Consider the following 20,341-nt stretch of genomic DNA (forward strand, 5'->3'; position numbering starts at 1 on the left):
ACCCTCTTAGTATATTCATCACTGCAATAATATAGTACCAGTGTTGCAGCAGAAAAAAAGAAAGGAAATGGAGGCTAAGGCTTTTGATTTTTGCTTGTGATCATTTCTGCTTGCAGTGACTTTTCGTTTTGCATGACTCTTGCTCACTAGCTGTGGTCTCGGATTGAAATTGGCAGTATTGTGGAGGAACAAATTATGTACACGAGTCAGCGACACTGTAAAATGCCTGGCACAGTTGATTTAATTAAAAGAACTTTTTCTAATCTTCACATTCTTTCTTTGCAGGCCACATCCAGAGTAGGGTAGTCTATTACCTTATGAACATCCACATCATGCCGCGTTCCATCTACCTAACCAGAGTGAGTGTGTGCTGCTTGGCTTGGTTGCCAGTGGAGGGTGTATCTTGCATTGCATTGCCCTTTCATTTCATTGCATTCATTCCATTGCCCTTTTGTGCGTGCAGCATGGCGAAAGTGTCCTGAACCTGCAGGGAAGGATTGGTGGGGATGCTGATCTCTCCGAACGGGGACGGGAGGTGAGCAGAGCATTTCTTCGCTGCACGCTTCTAGTGTTGTTCTTCACTCTAACCCTTGCCTTGTGTTTTATCACCCAATATTTATAGACTTGATTGTTGCATGCTGTAGGCAGTGTATGGTGTGTTGATAGTGCTCGTGCAAGTGTAAAAAATTGCTTGTACAATTGTACTGTAAGTGTAACTTGTACTGTAACTTCCATCAACTTCTATCTTCGAAGTACAATGAATGAAACCCACTTTTGAGATTATGTACTAACTATCGCCGCATTATTGTACAAAAGAAATGCGTTTCAAAATTTGGCTATAGTTTGGTTGGGCCCTGTTCTTAAAGCTTCCTTTTCCTCTTAACTCATTCAATTTGTACTGTCTTCATACCTTGTTCAGCGTATGCTGATGATACTTCTGTGCGATGTCAGTGCACGTTAAAGAACCCCAGGTGGTCGAAATTTCCGGAGCCCTTCACTACAGCGTCTCTCATAGCCTCAGTCGCTTTGGGACATTAAACCCCATAAACTAAACCAACCGATACTTCTGTGGTGGGTTTCTTAAGTTTTTTTTCTTTTGGAATGGGTGGAGGGAGGAGGGAGTTCTCAGTTTTCTGCAAGACCGACGATTTCTTCAGACCTTTATGCTATGCTTGGCTTCATGGCAACATTGAGACAAGTACTAAAATTGTGGCTACAATGGGGTGTACACAGTTAAGTCCTCCAAACCAGTTTTATTCTGCTTCATTCTGGCAAAAGGTTCATGAGTTCAGATCTCATCAGGAGTACATTTGTAACTAAAATACTTCATTCAGTAAACAAGCTGCATTTTTCATATCTGTGCTGCTTACACTTGCCGTTGTACTGTGTCCTCTCGTGTGGCAGTGAAAACAAAAGGGTGGCTTGTGGTAGAATCTGCCTTTCTCGCTTCCTCTTCACACATGCCCTTCTTTTCCGACAGTATGCTCTTGCCCTGGCGAAGTTCATCAAGAAGCAGTCCATTCCGAGACTTCGCGTCTGGACCAGCCAGCTGAAGCGAACCATCCAGACTGCGGCTGGCATCGACGCTCCTCAGGAGCGATGGAAGGCTTTGAATGAAATTGATGCTGTGAGTTTTGGCATTTTTCCTGCATTTGAGAGCGTTCCGTGGTGCGCTTTCTTTCAGTAATATGGTAACAGTTATTCGGCTTAGTGTGAACTGTTTTCAGGCTGTGTGGAACAAGTTGCAAATTTCACTAGGATGTCCTGCTGCTACTGCAAGTTTTTGTTTTGACTTTCAGTCTTTCAATGTGCAGTTTTATTTTTCTTCGATGTCACTGAAGCACAGATCACTACCTTTTCTCACTAAGTGTCACTTGATCCAGATGCTGTCGCCGGTTGATGGACTGTTAACAAAAATTCCTGTTCAGTCTGTGAGCCAGCTGGATCAACTGGAACAAAAGGAAAACACCCCCCATTCTTCTGGAGTATTTAACTGTTTTCTGTTAAAGCATTTATTTGATAAGGAAAATGAGGGAAATTTATTTAAACAGCTTATTCTTTTCTCCTGTCAGCGCAGCTGCCAAGAGGAGAGTGTATTTTTAATTTTTTTTTTATCAAGGGAAAGATTTAACTTCATCAGAGTGTTACTTAGTGTCCTAGGAGCATGAAGGTTGCATTTTGGAGGGCCTTTTGTAGATTGTACTTAGCACCGTAGGAGCATGAAGATTGTGTTCTGAAGGGCCTTTTGTAGTATTCCAGTGTCCTGATACAAGATGTTGGCTTCTTTTTTTCCAGGGCATCTGTGAGGAGATGACATACGAGGAAATCCAGGAGAAGTTCCCTGATGAGTTCGCCGCCAGAGACCAGGACAAGTTCCACTACCGGTACCCTCGAGGAGAGGTGCGTTTTTCCTTTGCTCGCCCGTTTACATAGGAGAGCTTGCTTGATGCTGGCTTGGGCCTTCGTTGCCATGGTGACCTTCGTTTACAGGGTGGAACTGAAAGTGCAAACCAGTTTTTTTGCTGAATTATTATGAACCAGCGAAAGCAATGTGAAATACGCAGTGAAACTTGTGATACTTTTGTAGGCTTGTGAAAGCCATGGCATTAATGTTCTAAGTGGTGAAGTTGTTAGTGTCCCATGGTGCAGCCACATGATTATTTCTTAGTTAGGGTAGAAACAAAAGCTCTGACAGCATTTATTCCAGGCATAATACAGCAGAGCTTCTTTTTATAGGTGGTACTAAGCGTTTAGTTGCAAGCCACATTGTGTTCATAGCTAGCCTGTCCCGATGACAAGACAGCCCTGCGGTCTTCTTGATTTGAGTTCAGACTAGTTGTTTTTGAGGCTTGGATGTGCAACTCTAGTGACTGTAAGCTTACTGACCATGAGCTTTTCATGCATTTGGACCTTGCTGTAATTTGAATTAGCACTCTTATCCCTTAGTAGATTCTTTTGCACAGTTCTTTTTTATTTAATTCATGCTATGGCAGCTGTAATATTCGAGAGCCGCAGCGGTGGCTCAGTGGTTATGGTGCTGGGCTGCTGACCCGAAAGACGCGGGTTCGATCCCGGCCGCGGCGGTCAAATTTCGATGGAGGCGGAATTCCAGAGGCCCGTGTACTGTGCGATCTCAGTGCGCGTTAAAGAACCCCAGGTGGTCGAAATTTCCGGAGCCCTCCACTACGGCGTCCCTCATAGCCTAAGTCACTTTGGGACGTTGAACCCCATAAACCAAACCAAACCTAATGTTCGAGCTGTCAGCTAACTATGGTGTTCAATTTGATTTGCAGTAATCGCACAGTTGTATTGGATAGTGGCTTCAATAGCCGTTTTCTTCTTGTGCTATTTCTTTCAGTCTTACGAAGACCTGGTGGCCAGGTTGGAACCAGTCATCATGGTTAGTGGTGTTTGGTTTTTTTTCCCCTTGGCCTGCTGTGGTGTTTAGCCTTCAGCTCTTCTCTCGTCTTTCTTTCCATTGGATGGAATCTAGACGCCTCATGCTTGCTCTTGTTTGTTTCAAACTAGGAACTGGAGCGACAGGAGAATGTCCTTGTGGTTGCCCACCAGGCCGTCCTCCGTTGCCTGCTTGCCTATTTCCTTGACAAGAACTCCGGTGAGTGGACTTTCTTTCCCGTTTACTTTTGTGTACCTCCACTGCCTCCAGACTGGTAGTTCAGCCTCTTGTGAACATTGGCTTAACGGGAACTTTCCTGATAGCTCACTGGCCGCTGCTAGTGTGTGCAAGGTTACTGTCTTCGTACTTTCTTGCAAAGGCTGTCAGTTGCGCTTTATGATGGCCAGTGACACTGTCGTAGTGAAGCTGATCAGTGCTCGGGGTATTGCCTACCTTGTGCTTTGTTTGAGGCTATGCAAGGGTACAAGGCACTGCAAAAGCCGAACCTTTCTGTTGTCAGTGCATCTCCTGCGGCTTGCGAGCAGCACTGGGGTGTTATGCAGACCGTGGTGTGTTTCTCAAACATCTTATTTCGGGATCATTTTTCTTTGTTCTCGGTTGAATGCAGCTGCGCGAGGATGTTCCAAAGCTGCCTGTTCGTGCATTTATGGGGCTTCTTGGGGTGGTCTGTTTGGTAGATGTTTGTTCACATAGTGTACTGGGACCAACAAAACAAAAAAAAAAGCTGAGATGTGAAAGGTTGCCAGAAAGGACCTTTTCTGCAGAACATTGTGTGCAGAAGCCTTCTCCTATGACTAGAAACGGCACCATGCTAATTATAGCAAATTCAATCATGCTGCCAGAGGCATTGTGCTGATATGGAGTCCACTTTCTGAAGATGCGAGGCAGACTTGTTTGATCTTAATAGAAAAACTGGGCGAGTTGATGAAGGCCATTCATTCTGAACAGAACGAAAGATACTAACACTCGGCAAGGAGCATGTAAGAGTGCTGATCAGCTTGTTTCGTCTTGCTTCAGCTCTATTCAGGTCAGTGTAGAGTTTCTGCACAAATGCTTGGGAATCGAGCACTTTTTCTTGTGGCGAAATTTTTCAGCTTTTGGTGAACACATGCAGTCTTTTTCAACGCAATGAATGAAGTCTAAATGATTCGGAAACTCTATGCAAGGGAAGGAATTATAGCAAATGATTTGAGCGCATGAACACGCAGAGTACCTAAAACACTACGCTCGAAAATTAATAACAGGACAACCAATCACCTCTTGACAAATGTACAGCATTTTACGATAGTGAGGTACTGAAAGCACTTACTGGTTTTGCTCATTCTGTGGGTTACAGCTATTGAGTAAACTGATTTGAGAGCAGTTGCTTTTTACTTTTTTTTTTTAAGCCTCTTTGGCACAGAACCTTGTTTCAAGGGTGCTACTCAGCTGAACACTGGAACACATTTATCTTTTGAATGCCTGTTGTAGTGTTTTCTTGGAGAGGGCGATAGAGAAAGAAATGTGGTCTCGGGATCTCTGTCGGGTTGACGAGGCAAAGGAAGGGCACAGACCTGTGACGCCCTGTTACCTTTCTCCCCTCTTCCCCCTTCTCTCTCTCTCCTTTCTCCCTCGATATTTTTTTTTTTTGCCCCCTTCTGGTCGTTCTGCTGGCGTGCAGAGGAGATGACCCACATTCACGTTCCTCTGCACACCATCCTGCAATTGGCGCTCACGCCACACGGATGCCAGATCACAGAGTTGAAGACAAATGTGGACGCAGTCGACGACCACCTGCTGCTCTGAGTGCACGGCTGGTGTTGTTGCTTAGACTTTTTTTTTTTAAAACCTGTCACCACCTTGGCACCCCTTTCCTGCCGGTGTTTGCGGTTGCACGTGTTCATGCCATGAGGTGCCGCACGATGTTAGTGCAATGATGTTGGAGAACTTCACTTCATCTGTCCGCACGTGTTGTGCTTGAAGGTGTCAAGTTGCTCGCATCACGTTTCGTTTTTGAGCATTCCTTTAGAGCAGTTTAGAAGCCGTGTTCGGAACAGAATGAGTTTGTGAAAAGAAAAGCTGAAGGCTTTTGTGGCTTAGATGGGCTGCTCAATATTGGCAGGTTGTCTGCACTTCCTCTTATAGCACCAAATTGTGTGCGTAGAGGTTGCATCAGAATTCAGTGTTTTGACCATTCTTCTAGCTCGAAAACTCTGTGGGCCTGTATTATATACTAAGGTATGCACTGGGTACGTGCGACTACATACTGACTGTGTATTGACTGTGTACTAGCTACGTACTAGCTACGTACTAAAACATTGGAGCTCAGTGAAGAACATACTGGTGCTCGGGCAGTGATTACCACACTCAAAGTGTTTGTTCTTCAGGTAAGGGCTGTACTTGTGTTGGCCCCAGATATAGCGTCAGACTATATGGGGAGAGTACAGTATAACCCCACTATGGTAAACTCGGATATAGCAAATTAAAACTGCAGTCCCATTTTGCCTTCCATGGACGACTACATATTTTTGTTTTTATTGCAAAGATGTCTTTAATACATACCCGGTTATAGTAAAGAGCATCCGGCCATGGCGATGTGCTTCCCGTGGAATGACACTGCACGGATACCAAAGACGATAAAACGGCGCTGTTTGAGGTGGCTTAACCACCAAGCTTGTGACCTGCGAGGAGAAGCCAACTTTTTGAAGGCTTTTGGAAACGATCATGCACAGCCAAGACAGGACAGGAAAAGGGACATATATAAGCGCATTGTTTCCAAAAGTATGGAGTACCAACTTGCCCAAAATGCAATGCTTTCTGAAGACCACAGGGCCATGAGGCAAAGCGTCGCGGTGCACATGGGGGGGTAAACAAAAAAGTGAACCTGGCTGTGAACTTAGAAATTAGGTGGTGCGGGTCGCTGAGAAATGAGAAACAGTAAAAGTGCAATGAACATCAAGGAAGAGAAGAAATGGGCGAAGGATCGCAGCACAGGGCAGTATAGAGCACGAGACAGTGGCGTCAAGAAGCGGAGGTGCGTCAACACTGTGTGGGCAGTTTTGCCGCGCTTGACTGTGTCACAGGCGTTTTTCGACTATTGCGTCTTCAATGACACTGAGACCATGGAAGATGGCACAGTATTCACTTTTTTTTTTTAATCGTGCAAATGTGGTTCTGCTACAAGACAAGTGAAATTGAAAACGTGGTAACTTAAAATGTGATAACGGAAAACGAATAGTTATCACATAAAGGGATAAGAGTAGGATGGAAGGTATCTCCGAATGTTCCTTTTACAAACCGATATGTGTAACAGTTTCATTACCAGATAGCATCCTCAGTGCCATGCCATCACTGACAACAGGTCTGAGTGACTTTACTATAGAGGGGTTCTACTGCAGTTTTCCTAACATATAGCTGAAAATCAGACTGCAAGATGCCGCTTTCGGGAAAGGGCCACACCCTACCTAAATTGCAAGAAAAATACGACCTTTATCTGCATATGTATTTCATTTGAGTTCTGGAATGGGTTAATTTGGAACTTGCGGGATATTGTGAGCTGTGTAAGTGCTGTGACCACAGAATGCACTTAGCATCACTGCTGTTGCTGTGCAGTTCGTTTGTTGTGCCCCCGATACGCAAGCAGAGCTCTTAAGCAGTTGTCTCCAATTAGGCTGCCATTAAGCTCTTTGCCATATAAATTATCACGGTAGCTTTTGCTTGCCTGTATCATTCTAAGCTTTTATTATGAGGCACTAAAATTTGTGCAGTACATATCAATTCTGTTTCAAATGGCTGGGCTTTCAGGGTTCACCGTAACACGGGAGCAGGGAGATTTTGCATAAGCCACATGAATTGGATATTCTTTTAATTGGCAAAATTGAACTTTGGTTGCCTTAGTGCTATCAGTATTTGCTGTGTTAGACAGACAGCCATACAGTCTCTCCCTCCACTTGTTGAAGCTCTATCTCCTTGACTACACTCTTAACACAGATACACCTATATGGGAGTAAAAAGGGTGTAAAGCTTACAGTGTATGCCTTGATCTCCGTTTTTAATCTTGGGAAAGTACTGCATTCGCTCAGCCACATGTGAGATGTGCGACCACTCCAGGTCTCTGAGTTCATCGTTATCGCACTTTTGGCTTGATGTGAAGCAACTTTAGGCATCTTCAGCCCACACTGTGATGGACCAACACCTGTAAGAAATGTATAAAAGAGGAAAAAAAGCTCCGAGGCATGAACCTTGCAAGACTGGCAAAGAGGCATTGAGGGAGTTTGTGTTGGGTTGTAAAGTGCATTGTCACTGGTCTCTGAAAGGATCGATGGAGACTTTCGCAAGATATTGGTGCCGTCTTTTGAACATGCACTGTTGTTGCCACATGTTTTTAGGCTCTATTTTTACGCACAATTGGTAAGTAGCACTCAGAAAAGCCGATCCAGCTTGGCATGACAGATAGTGACCTGTCATCTCTGCAGGGAATGTTGTATAAGAAAAGATGGCTCGACTTCTTGGAGTGTTTAATATGACGCCACTATGAGCCAAGTCAGTCTTACAGGCTAGCACAGGACTTCCATACTATTCATAGTTACGTAGTACAAAGTTGCTGATACAGTCTTTGTCCTTGTGAAGGCGTCGTTGCAGTAACTGTACAGTCCATTCCTTCAGGAGCGCAGGAACTGTGTTCACTTCGGAGCTCAGCGGCATCTTTTAGGGAGAAATTAGGCCGCTGGGTTTTTGCCCTGTGTAACAACAGCACCACGTTTCTGTTTCTAGTCTAGCAGGGAATCTGCGGTTGCTCTACCAGTCTCAATTGTCTTTGTCCCTTCTTTATTGTGAATAGTTTTGTTCACATTAGAAGACAGTTTGTAAAAGCTGTGATGTTGTGATGGGAAGTTCCATTTTGAAAGCCTCTGTTCTTTTGTTGTTTTTTTTACGGCTGTTTTGATTTAGCTTAAGCTAGCGCATTTACCTCTCCATATATAACCATGTTAACTGTCCGCTTGCAACTATTATGTGTTGGCCTCAGGCCTGCATGTCTTGCTTCGCACTTGAAAAAGTCTGCCAGTCAAGGTTCCTGGTGCTGAGCTGCTAGCTTTGTCTAGATTTTTTTTTAATGCTTTACCAGTCTTGGCTTCTTTTTTTTGTACTTGTCTGTACAACTGAAATAGTAACCGTTCCCGTAACCTTGTTCAAGGTCGCTGCAAGTTGACTGCTGAATTTGGTGCATGAAAGAATGCTTCTGCCTGCATAATCCTGTTTTGTGTCACCCATTGAACTTTGACACCTCATAGCATTAATGCCAAGTGTATCAGAAGTAAGGGCTAACTGAATAAGAAGCCTATGTCCTGTGTGGTGGTTGTATTTTTGAATGAATGGCATGTTTGTGTGGACTTATTAGGTGCTTTTTTTTATGTAAATATGTACTGATAAACTTGTTCCAAACGAGGTTCAAGGCTAGATTTTGCTTATCAGAGTAAGTTAGGCAGCAAAAGGATTCCCTACCGAATCCTTCTTCAGATGACAGGAAAGCGGGACATTTCACAGTATCGCCATTGAAGGCGCATTTGAAATTCTGCTCTGTGAACGGTTGCTTTTATGTGACCCTGTGTGTACCTAGAGGCATTCACTTGTGTTGGTGCCTAGACATGCGCACTTGTTCAACAAATTCCATTGAACCTAAGGAAATCTGTGCATCGCAGTGAAAAAGATTCATGCTTCATGAAACAAGTCACTTATTGTAAGCACTTCACTAACAACTGATGCTGAGCAGCAGATGTGGCTTTGAAAATGGGGCCGGTTTGAACCTCGATCAATAGTCTGTCAATAATCTTGATCCATCAATTGCAATATCACTGAAGGACCATTTAGACTGCTGCTGTGAAACCCATATTGCAGCATTTTGCAGGTGGGCAGGGGTTATGAACACAGTCCAAATGGCCATTTCTGAAATGGGCCTTCTTGTACTTCTAGAAATGTGCTTAATATCTTTGCACAGTTATACTTTTTGATAAAGTTGGGTATGTCTCACTCTGTTGTATTTATATTCTTGAGGTTAGTTACGTCAACTTGCCTAGTTTGTTTCTACTTACTTGAAGCCTCTGCTTAAGTTGTGTTCATGCCAATCTTTGCCATGCTATATATATTTCGCTATATTTCGTGGCTCATTTTTCTTGATATTTAAACGTTTAGGAGGTGATGGTAGGTGACATACTTATACTTTACACACTAGTCAGATTTTTTTTTTACATGTACCCGTACAAACAGTGTGCAATAATTGTTGCCCTTGTAATTCTTTACACGGTGTGTTTTTCTGGGTCTTGAGTGTTGATTTTGTGTAGGTCATTGAAGGGAAATAATTACTTGTGGACGGAGTAGTTAGTAGCGGCAGTGCTGTTTGTTTGAATGACTCTCTTGAAAACCACGAGCGCACACCACCATTCAGAAACTGAAATTGATTCAGTCATGTCCAACAAACGCTCCCTATCTCAACCTTACTGTTGTCTCTCAGGATCTTTACATGTGTGCTTTGAGTGTGGTCGACACACGAGAAAACTACTAAACTCGTTTTGGGAATGAGTCCTGTATTTTTCCCGCACGGGTTGTTGGAAGTTTTTAGTGGTGTATATATGAACCATGTGCTCAAGGCCTGAATAAATTCTCTTATTGAAACTGTGTTGTCACTGATGTGAACTTTGATGTGGATATTGGTTTCTGCCTGTGAGACTGAGACAAGTGGTAAAAAGGTCATAAAAAAAAACTTACGTTCATGTAGCACAATGATCACAGACTGGGGTTCTGGACTTTGTTTGAGGTCACTGAATTGGTTTCTCTGATTACCTTATTTCACTTCCATAGTAAATTATTAAAAAAATGTATACTGTACAGAGATTACGAGATGTAATATATGCTGGTTCAAAAATGCTTGCATAACGATTGCAATGTGCCGTTTAAATATCTGATATCATCCACAATTTTTAAAGATTCATAGCTGAGAAACATTCCGAGAACATAGCCGAGAACATTCAAGACCGAAAAACGAGCGAGCGAATGTAGTTTGCGGCTTCTCTTTCACAGTGAAAATGCTATAAACATAGGCAGGCATAGTTGATGTGAACCTTTTCATACAACTTCTGCTAACAACTGTAATCGAATATCAAGACTTTTGTCGTCAGTGTTCATTATTTCAGGACAGACATCATTCATTTCATACTTTGTAAACCGCAACACATTCGCACAGTTGTTTAGTAGGAGTCGCGTCGGTTTTTTCTAACTGGTCAGTGATGTGCCTGTGTTGCTTTTGGTCGTACTTATTAAAGAAGAAGTATAGGATAGCAACTTCCAATTTTTGTTCTTCGTGAAGACTGATTCTCTGGCTCTTCCTGGGTATTTTGACATTGCAAACTCTCGAATGCTGACGTTGCAAACTCGAATTCAAACTCTCGATATCTACATGGAAAGAGACTCTGGGATCGCTGTTTTGAAGTCATTGGTGGCGCAGCCTAGTCTTTGGGATCCACGGCAAAAAAACCACTTCGATGCACCACACTTTTCTAGTGAAATCTGTCTGCGATGGCGGCATGCTTTTTTCCTTTTGGCCTTTTCTGGCTTCTAAAAGCTGTTTTCACTGCAAGTAGCATCTTTGCCATTACGTGGTAATCTATTGATACAGACCAACTTCAATATGTCCTCAGTTTCCCTGTGAGCTGGTGAGATAACTCAGAAACGTGTGATGTTGTAATGTGTGGCCATATATCTTTTTGTCATACTTGGAACACCTGGAAGCATTACAGGAAGGAATGGAATAATAAAATGCGTGGGAGTGCAGTGAACCAATATTTACCTCGGAGGTATTCTGAATGGTAGTCAAAGTTAGTGGTCTCTAGAACGAAACTGCTGTAGAATCTAGTCACTTTAATGCCCATAATTTAATCCCCTTCAAGTTCGCATTGCTCAGATCGAACTGTGCATATATTCTTTTGAAAAGGTCTCTAGATTTCTCATCTTGGGAGATTCCTTATTGTCTGCTGTAGTATGTGCTTTGCATTTCCTCAGGTTAGCTTTTGAAGCTGAAGTTACGAAAGCATATTAAAGCCAGTGGCTTGAGGATCGCAGGTTAGCATGAAAACGCTGCAAACTAGAAAAGATCATGCAATTCAGATGTGTTCAGAGTATAATATGGATGCACTTTCTAGAGTCCTGCATACTTCATAAATGAGGCCTTCCTTTTGGAGCTAGTGGAGCTTCTCATTGAATGAAGCTGTTTAATTTAACGTATTGCTGTCTCGGCACGCTGGATTGTATTTGCCACTTCTGCCATTGCAGCTTTCTATCTTTTATTCGAAGAAACATTTCGGACCTTTTTGCCATTTAGGTAGGTACGTGCAAATGTCACTAGATTACTGTCGACGGTCCACCCATAGGGCTTTTTTTTTTTTTTTTGGCACAGTAGCGTAGACATTGTTTACACATGCTGCTGAGCTAGACACCAGAGATTGTATCCTTGGTAATGGTAGATAGCAGCTTTATGTTCAAAATTTGTGCTAGGTTGTGGACGCTTACAGAAAGACCTAATTTGCACTCAACAACCTGATCGTGTTACAAAATTCACATCTAGAGCATATCTACTAACACGTGATTGCAGAAATGCTTGAACGAGTATTTCATGGATGGCTCAGTGTATTTCATACTGAAAACATCTGTGGGCATCATCTTCTGGATATCTCTCATCCCTTGGCCTGTTACAGGGTGAAATTTTCATCAGCTCTTGTAAGGAGGGGTAAGAAGGCAAGGCATTTCTAAATTAAAAGCTAATTGCACTCTCTTTAGTTAGGCTCTCTACAATTTTGCAGGGCTGTGGGTGCAGCCAATTTTGAAGGTTAACTATACATCTGCTGCTGCTTGTGCTTGTGAATAGCAAACTACAGATGTCTTCTCTGGTTATCTGGTAAAGGTGCTTAGTACATTCTACCTTGCTGTTGGACTTCATACTGCCAACCTTGCCAGATTTACGAGCAGATCTAAATGGGTTCACCTGGTCAAAGCGTAGTTACATGCTATGAAAGCTGGTTGTTACTGCACTTTATTTGACATATGTTGTCGGAAATACCTGCGAGGAACTAGTGCAGTCATTACAGCTGAGGCTGTTGCTATACTGTGCTTGTCAGTTGTCACCATCACCGTTTTTTTCAGAACTTGTTTGCCTTTGTCTAGAATAAGTCAGCTGCAGCTGCCTTTGTAGTGCATCTATAACTCTTAATGTCTTGTCCTGAGGAATTTACTGGTACTAACCCACATCGCACCCCATTATTCCATACAGTTTGGAATGCGTCTGATCTGCTACAGAATATCTTGTTCTCAACAGTTTGCGTCACCCTACTGTAGCTGAAAAAGGGCATAACATCATGTCTCTTCAGCGATAACAGCCATAGGACTTCCAAGTGTTTATAGCCACGACTTCAAAGTGCCATTTCTTGAAACTGTGTGGTTGCTTAGGTGGCACATTAAGCTACAGAATATGTATTGCATTCGAGCTAGCGGTGCTGTAATTATTAGTAATCTACGTTTGCAGCAAGTATTCTTCCTAAAATCAACTCGTGGATACGTTCCACTTAGTGTGCGCATGGGTTGATAGATAGTGCCTAGAAGCTGCTGCGTGTATACGTGAAACCCCCTACCGGTCATGTCTGAAGAGCTATCATGTTTGACTCAAGAACCCAACTGGCGTGTAGCAGAGTGAGAAAAGTGATAATCGGGAGTTCAGATTAGTTGCCCATGTGTTGCATGTTGCCTGTACATTGGAGTGGTTGGCGCTTGCGCCTTATCTTCTTCAGAGTCCAGTAGCTTGACCTTATTTCACATTGTTTCATCGTGTACGCTTTAGACAAGTGTGCCGGGGTCATTCTTCAATGCAGTAAGCCTCAACACCTATCCCCAAAGCTTTGGTATCTTTTATGCAGTCTTCCCGTATGTCCAAGCTTCAGTATTTTTTTCTGTGTGGTCTTCCCGCTTATCCCCTAAGCTTGGCACATCTGTGCTTCCTTTTTTTCTTCTTCCCTGTCCCTTTTCTCCCCATTGTTGTCCCACTGCTGCCCCTCCTGGGTCCGGCCTGCCATCCCGTGGCGCAACCACGCAGAGGAGCTGCCCTACCTGCGGGTGCCGCTGCACAGCATCATCAAGCTGACGCCCATGGCCTACGGCTGTGAAATGAAGAAGTTCAGCGTGCCCATAGCGGCGGTGGACACACACCGTGCCAGGCCCAGCGTAAGTACTGACGGCGGGAAGACCGACGCTGGTGCGGTCGACAGCCTCGGTCTGCAAGAGATTGAGCTCACCGAAGAACTGCTGCCGCAGCACGATGCATTTGTCAAGGGCTAAGCTCCGGCCCTACCTGCGGCAGCCAGAGTGGTTTAGACGGCTATTCGTTCGACTTTTACGCTTAGATTTGCCAAATTTGCCGCAGTTGTGCATGCAAGGGAGGGCAGTATCAGAGTCGTCGTACAGCTGCGCTGCTGGTGTGCTGTCATTGCACAGCGATTGCTTTGTTGATGCACCACGGTTTGTGTGCTGATGTTTCTTTTGCACTGAGCTCTCTAGAAGAGCACTTATGGCAGTAAAATGCCAGTGGAGGAAGTCTTGGCTGTGTCTGCTGCTTCCACTAGTTTTTTTTTTTTTTTATTGTTCAGTTGCGGTAGCTTTCTTTGTCTTTTGCTGCCTGTGTGCCAAGCTAGCCTCATTAGTTTGCCTAGGAGTAAGTAGCTGTGCAGACACGTGAAGGTTACTGATGAATTGAGAACTGAAGAGTTGTGCTGCCTGCAGTTAGCTTTGGCAAGGCAAGGCAGGGCCCACATGCTTTCTGTGAGATGGCTAAATCTCGGAATGTTGTTGGTCGCATTAGGGTGCCCCATATATTTCCCAAATAGCTGGCTTATAACAAGGAGCTCCTGCTTTTTTTTTTTTTTTTTGATGAGGTCTTATCCAACATCATGGCATCCACTAAGCATTTTTTTTTCTTTTTGTTACTTTGCGGGGTGCCTGTCAAGCTAGGTGGGTGATAGTTTCAGTACCTTGATGACTGCATCACACGCTGCCTACATGTAAAGGAAAAATATTACAGCGGCAGTTGTTTAGAGTCCCAGTGTCTTGCGGAATTGCAGTGGGAATAGAAAGACGTGAAATGACATGTTATCAGATTTTATTTCTACCTTTGGCTGGTTGTGCATCTTGGGTTGCTTGTGTCCATTTCATATGACAGCTGCCACCGGCAACACATGGGAAGTTGTTGTCCCAAAGTGTTGCGGCATGGGCTCTGTGTATTTTGAAGTGCATATAAGCTGTAAGGTTTAGCGCAGTGGCCCAAGGATTTGATGCAGTACTTGTTATTGCAGCGTTTAGGCAGCATGTCAAGGCATTTAATTTAGACCGGGCAGTTTGCTGCGATGTCCACATTAACCACTCATGCAAGTCATCCTTGCAGTGTTTATATTTAGTACCCTATCATGCTATGGCATGACCTGCAGCTTTACTATGTGGGCAGTATGCTTTTGTTTGCATTTTTATTGTTTTTTAACTTCGAAGTTTGTGTTGTTGTTTGTTTCTTTTATATTTGTCACACGCCTTGCCTTGTTGCATAGTGTTTGGGCCCTGTCCTGATATCCTACCCCGCTGTGTTTTATTGCTTACTGCCTTGGTGCTTATGTATCTTAATTGTAAGGGATAACAGCAGGTGGTCATTTTTACTGCTCTCCAGTGTGACATTTGTCGTCGTACCTGAAGATAGCGCAGCACTGTTGTGTGTGCCTGCGAAGTACTTAGGCTAACTCTCTCAGGGGAAAGTTGGCGTTCATTATGTACACAGGCTGCCTCCTTTTACTATTGTTCGCGTGAATTGAATGCAGCACAAGTATTATTCACCTCTTGTCATGTTTAGACCCCCTGCATCGTGGGCAAAGCGAACGTGCCCTGTTTGCTTCTGTGATTCGATTCGACTGAGTGAGCTTCCTTTTCACGGTGGTTGCAGATAAATGACCTGTCGATAGAGGCACTTTCCATGTCGCTAAAACAAAAAAAAAAGCATGTGTAAAAAGTATGTGTAAGGCGTTGTTTGTAATAGAGTGAGTGTTAAAGATTGCCAAACATTCTCAGCGTGGTGTTCTTGCTGGGCTCAAATCAAGCTAGTGGCACCAGTACTGAAAAGGACTCCGTGATCACTGTATGGAAGTGAATGGAAGTGTAGCATAGCCTCAGAGATCTGTGTAGAAACAGCCTTAATGTCGTGCCATTTTGCTTGTGGTAATGACCATTAGTGGCAGCACCTGTAGTTCATTCTTTTGTTCTCTTCTAGCTTGTAAAAGGTGCTAAAAGTGAAATAACCTTAGATGCAGCAATCTATGTATACTAGCCAACTGCAGTTTGTCTACACTGTCCCTTTAATTGTGGAATGCGACACAAGAAAGTTCGCTTTGTTCATGCTGCTTGTAGGTTCTGTATTCAGACCGTCCCTCTGTGCTCAATTTCTACACCCATGGCTGCATTCCCTACACCACCATATTCTTCATCCTAAATGCATAGCTTGACTTGATAATTTAGCTGTATCTGCAGGCATATTTGTACACAATTTTTTTCTACAATGTATACATTACCGTATCTTTCGGTAGATAAGCCGTACCGCTCTGTAAACCAGTCTGGAAAGTTTTTTTTCCCCTTACTAGCACATCCGTTTTAGAGCAGTGAACACAGATGAAGGCCTTACTTAACATACACATTATGCAATGTCACATTAAGTTTGAAAACTGAAACGATCTAGATATAAAAGGAACTTTTCCTTTTAATTGCATTGTAGTAATTGATTGGATGCCCTAAACTTTTGCGCGAGTAGCGACACATAATCTCTATGGTGCTTGGAAACTAAACAGGAGGCTTGCGAGGTCGTGCCATGACTTAGATTTCAGCTCCGCGTCATGTTGGGCGGCTTATTTACAGGAAAATACGGTAAGTATTGTCTTGCAGTACTCTTGCGGCCATGTGTTAAGCCCTTTACTCATTGTATAGTTAGTAGTGTAGTTTAGTCATGCTTGTTGTTGTAGTGCTCCATGATTTGACACTTTAGTTTTGTCTAGATGTTGTTTTGTGGATGATGAGCAACACACTTTTTTTTATTAGGGAAGCATATTAGTCTGGTTCTTGCTACCCATGCTGTGCTTATTAATGCAGTTCGGCTACTTTTATGCTTTTAAACCTCAGAGGAAGCCTGTACAGCAATACTTTATGCTTTCATAGACTTTGGCTTCAGTGGAGGTCTCACCCTGTGCAATAGGGGGGATAGCCTAGTTCTGCTACGGCCTTTTGTGGCTAACAGATGCATGCAATATAGCAGAAAGCCACGCAAGCTTGCATTGATGCTTGGCTAATTATAACTCTGGGGACAGCTCTGTAGGACCTGTTATACTATATTTCACCTGGGCATCTAACGTAACCTGTGTGCTTATATTTTTTCTTTGAACATGCTTTTTATGTGGATTTCCCAATTAATTTCAGCAAACCTGGTGATCAGCATCATTAAAATTACGACACAGTGCTCAGTTAGTTTGTGGTACAAAAGTGCTTGTCATTGCGTTAAATAAGCTTTCTCTCTGTCGGGCATTAGTTGCGTTGGGATGCATTTAGATGTTTCAGCGCTGACGGGCAGTCATGATTACACCCCATAGTAAATCGCCATTTGTCATCGCATCACACTTGCAAGGTTGCATGCCCTCAAAACTGGCTCTTGATTGGCTTTCTTATTCATCTGTTCTTGCCACTTGTGACGGGTCTTTTGCATGAAAAGCCTGCACAAGCGTTTCTGGTATCGTGTGTGTGTTCAGCTGTTGCTTGCCAGCCATTCATTTATTGCTTTTGTCAGCACACTTGTAGGATGCACATAGGTTGGATAGCTGGGAGAATAACTTTAAATTGCCATACGCCATTCTTAAAGGAGTACTGAGGACAACTCTACCCGGTTTCTAATTTTAGTAATAGTTGATTGCCTTTCTCTTTGTCTAGCATTTGTCCAACATCAAAAGCTGGCGTTTTTGGTCAGGTAATCATAGATAAAAATGAAACTTTTTTTTTCCCCCACGACTCTACTCAAGGTCTTAATGTGAGTAGTGAAAAGGAGTGCATGAAATGTTCAGAAGTGAAATGGCAGTGAAGCCTCAGAGATTGGCATACAAAAAAACTGCTGTGATGTCATTGAAGTTTGTTAGTGAAAAAGGCCAGTGGCGGCGGCACTTGCTTTCTTTTTTTTATTTGTCTTTTCAAGGTTATGAAAGCTCAGTCTTCGTTTAAAGTTCTTTTTATCACTAGACAACGGTGATCTGTTAAGAACCAACTTCAGTTTGTCATCATTGTCTCTTTAACCTTAATTAATACTTCTTAGTGATGTCCACGGCGCAGTTCTTCATTATGAGGTACTTAGAATTTCCCATAGTGATCGGTGTCACGAGATGAGCAGCTGTGATTGCCATTCGCATGACAGGGGTCATTGTGATACCAGCTTTTTTTATTTGCCTGTCCTGAGTGAATGTGCTATAGACATTCCCTTGCCATTCCAAAACACTGTAGTAGCTTTGTGCCATACCCTTTTGGTTTTTCTCTGTTATAGCGAAAAAGCATGGCGTAGTGATTCTTACTTGGCATTCATTGTGTACCTGCTAGCCTAGTGTAGGTTTTGCATGGTTCCGCTGGACTGGGTCCTTAGAAGCGGTGTCTACACTTTCGTGTATGGTGCTCCCGTGCCTGTGATTTGACAAAGTTTTGTAATAAAAGAAAGGTTTTGTTTACTGTTTGCTGTATTTACCGGGTCTGTCCCCAACATCTTCATTGTCGTGCTTCCCACATCACACCACTTCAGTTTCTTTGAACGTGGCCTTGACAAAGCGTACACTCAGTATAGTAGCAGCGCTTTAACCAAGCGAGAGCCATAGCGTATGTACTTGCAGGCCGACAGCAGTGCACAACAGTCGCCATGCACTTTTCAGTGCTTTTCTTTTCAGATTAAATGTTTGTTTTTTGTGCCACATCAGTGCCAAATACCTCCTTACTTTCAATAAAAGATTCAGGCACTGTTAAGTCATCAGCAACCTACCGATATCCCTCAAAGGATATTGGTAGCATAGAGAAGTTGTACCGTGTCAGTACTTGTGTGTAGGGCTGGACCATGGAGACCAGTGAAAAAGCATAAATATAAATTGAGGACAGTGCACATGTTATGTGGAAACATAACTAGTGATCTGTTAGATTATAGTTGATTCCAAGGGATAGAAAGCGTAGCCAGGGGCAACTGAGACTCTGCTGGAAGGAGATCTGGAACTTTTCTGACACAGGTTGGTAGTGGGTAATATGGGGCAGGGGTGCTTTTACAGTATTGAGAGGCCTTTGTGTTCTGCCATGTACACATCAAGCTGGTGATGCTGCCACATGAATAGATGCAACTGTGAAAACCTTGGTGCTTTACATTCTGAGTCTTGCCATCAATCATGATGTGGGCTTTTTTGGCAGTTGAAGCTGCAGTAGAGCCCTGACGCGATGGCTCAGTGGTTACGGCGCTCGGCTGCTGACCCGGAAGACACGGGTTCGAATCCCGGCTGCGGCGGCCGAATTTCAATGGAGGCGAAATTCTTGAGGCCCGTGTACTGTGCAATGTCTGTGCACCCCAGGTGGTCAAAATTTCCGGAGCCCTTCACTACGGCATCTCTCGTAGCCTGAGTTGCTTTGGGACGTTAAAACCCCAATAAATCAAACCGAAGCTGCAGTTGAACCTGCATACAGAAGGAATAGTGCAGTTTTTTCTTTGGCAAGCAGTACTGTTGTAAGAAAATGACAAGTGTAATGTTGACAGCCTAACATGGTGACTTTTCTGGTAGTGCTTACTTTTAATGCACCATGGTGGTTACTTTGTGTCTGCAGAACAAACTTGTAGATAATGGGAGACTTTGTGAAGTAGCGCGAGAATTCGGAAAAGGTGAAGGTTGCTGAGGAGGACATTTTGTACCCTGCGTACAGCAGCGCAGCAGTTCTTATGTTGTTTGGCACTGATGCCATCGTTCCTCTTTTCGTAGATAGCTTGTGCTCAGATCTGCTGAATAGAAGTTTCCTTTCCTGATTTTTCAGAAACTTGGTGAATATAGCCTTCCAGCAGCCGTGTCTTGCATTGTTCTTTTAAACCGAATACTTCATTTAAAGGATAAGCACTTCCCCGTTGTTAGGTGCCATCTTACGCGTATATCACCACACCACAACATGTTCATGTGCTTCTCATGACTTCATGCTTCCAGGGAATTTCATCTAATAAAATTTTCAGCCGTTAATTTCACTATGTTTACTAGTGCAGGTAGGTTAGTAAGCCGCATTCAACAAACACGGCTTGCTGATGTGTCGTGCACATCATTAGGAAATGGTGCCAACTACCTTAAAATCATGAATGGCTGAAATGGTTGAATATCAATTAGCATTTCATCAGTCATGACTATGTTCTTCTGTTCATAGTCCATAGCTTATATTATGTTCATAGTGTTGTCACTATGATTGGAGGCATGTGCGTAGTTTTTCCGAGCCAGGTAAATGTCAAGGCTTTGTTTTGATTCCCCACTCTTAGTCTTTCTTTCATGGTCTTGCTTTGCTTTCTGTCTCCTTTCTGCCTCTTTCTGTTTGCATGGTTCTGACCGCAACGCATCAGTCTCTTAGAGCCTGGCTCGTGCATCTAGTTGTACCTTAGGCTCTTACTCTTTCAAGGCCCCGGGAACCATATTCATCAAGATGTACTCATTTTGAAGCTTTCTGGGGACAACACTCAGCTGTCAAGCAGGTCAGCAAACTCATTGATTGTGTGGCAGTCCTCATTTCAGCAGTGTCGCAGTCACCATTGGGCGCCATGGCCCTTGAATGATGTCGATCCCATGTTTGCTGAAT

General features: G+C 43.4%; 1 protein-coding gene across 13 annotated transcripts in view; it reads left to right on the plus strand.

Moving 5' to 3' along the window:
- The window catches only part of Pfrx (6-phosphofructo-2-kinase/fructose-2,6-biphosphatase), a 164,926-nt gene that overhangs the window by 135,428 nt on the left and 9,157 nt on the right, over positions 1 to 20,341 (plus strand). For 9 of the 13 annotated variants that reach the window (XM_089551851.1, XM_089551856.1, XM_089551855.1 and 6 more), the window contains 7 exons: positions 286 to 359; positions 464 to 535; positions 1,481 to 1,627; positions 2,296 to 2,400; positions 3,359 to 3,400; positions 3,529 to 3,616; positions 13,530 to 18,213. In XM_089551851.1, the coding sequence (XP_089407977.1) occupies positions 286 to 359; positions 464 to 535; positions 1,481 to 1,627; positions 2,296 to 2,400; positions 3,359 to 3,400; positions 3,529 to 3,616; positions 13,530 to 13,771 (770 nt within the window). In that variant the 3' untranslated portion in view covers positions 13,772 to 18,213. Of the gene's footprint in view, positions 1 to 285; positions 360 to 463; positions 536 to 1,480; positions 1,628 to 2,295; positions 2,401 to 3,358; positions 3,401 to 3,528; positions 3,617 to 5,078; positions 10,069 to 13,529; positions 18,214 to 20,341 lie in introns of those variants that run through there. The other 4 variants (XM_089551846.1, XM_089551847.1, XR_016284017.1 and 1 more) reach the window with 3 other exon arrangements.

Source organism: Amblyomma mixtum, chromosome 7 (assembly GCF_055824585.1).
Source record: "Amblyomma mixtum isolate Tamu chromosome 7, ASM5582458v1, whole genome shotgun sequence".
Classification (NCBI taxonomy): Eukaryota; Metazoa; Arthropoda; class Arachnida; order Ixodida; family Ixodidae; genus Amblyomma; species Amblyomma mixtum.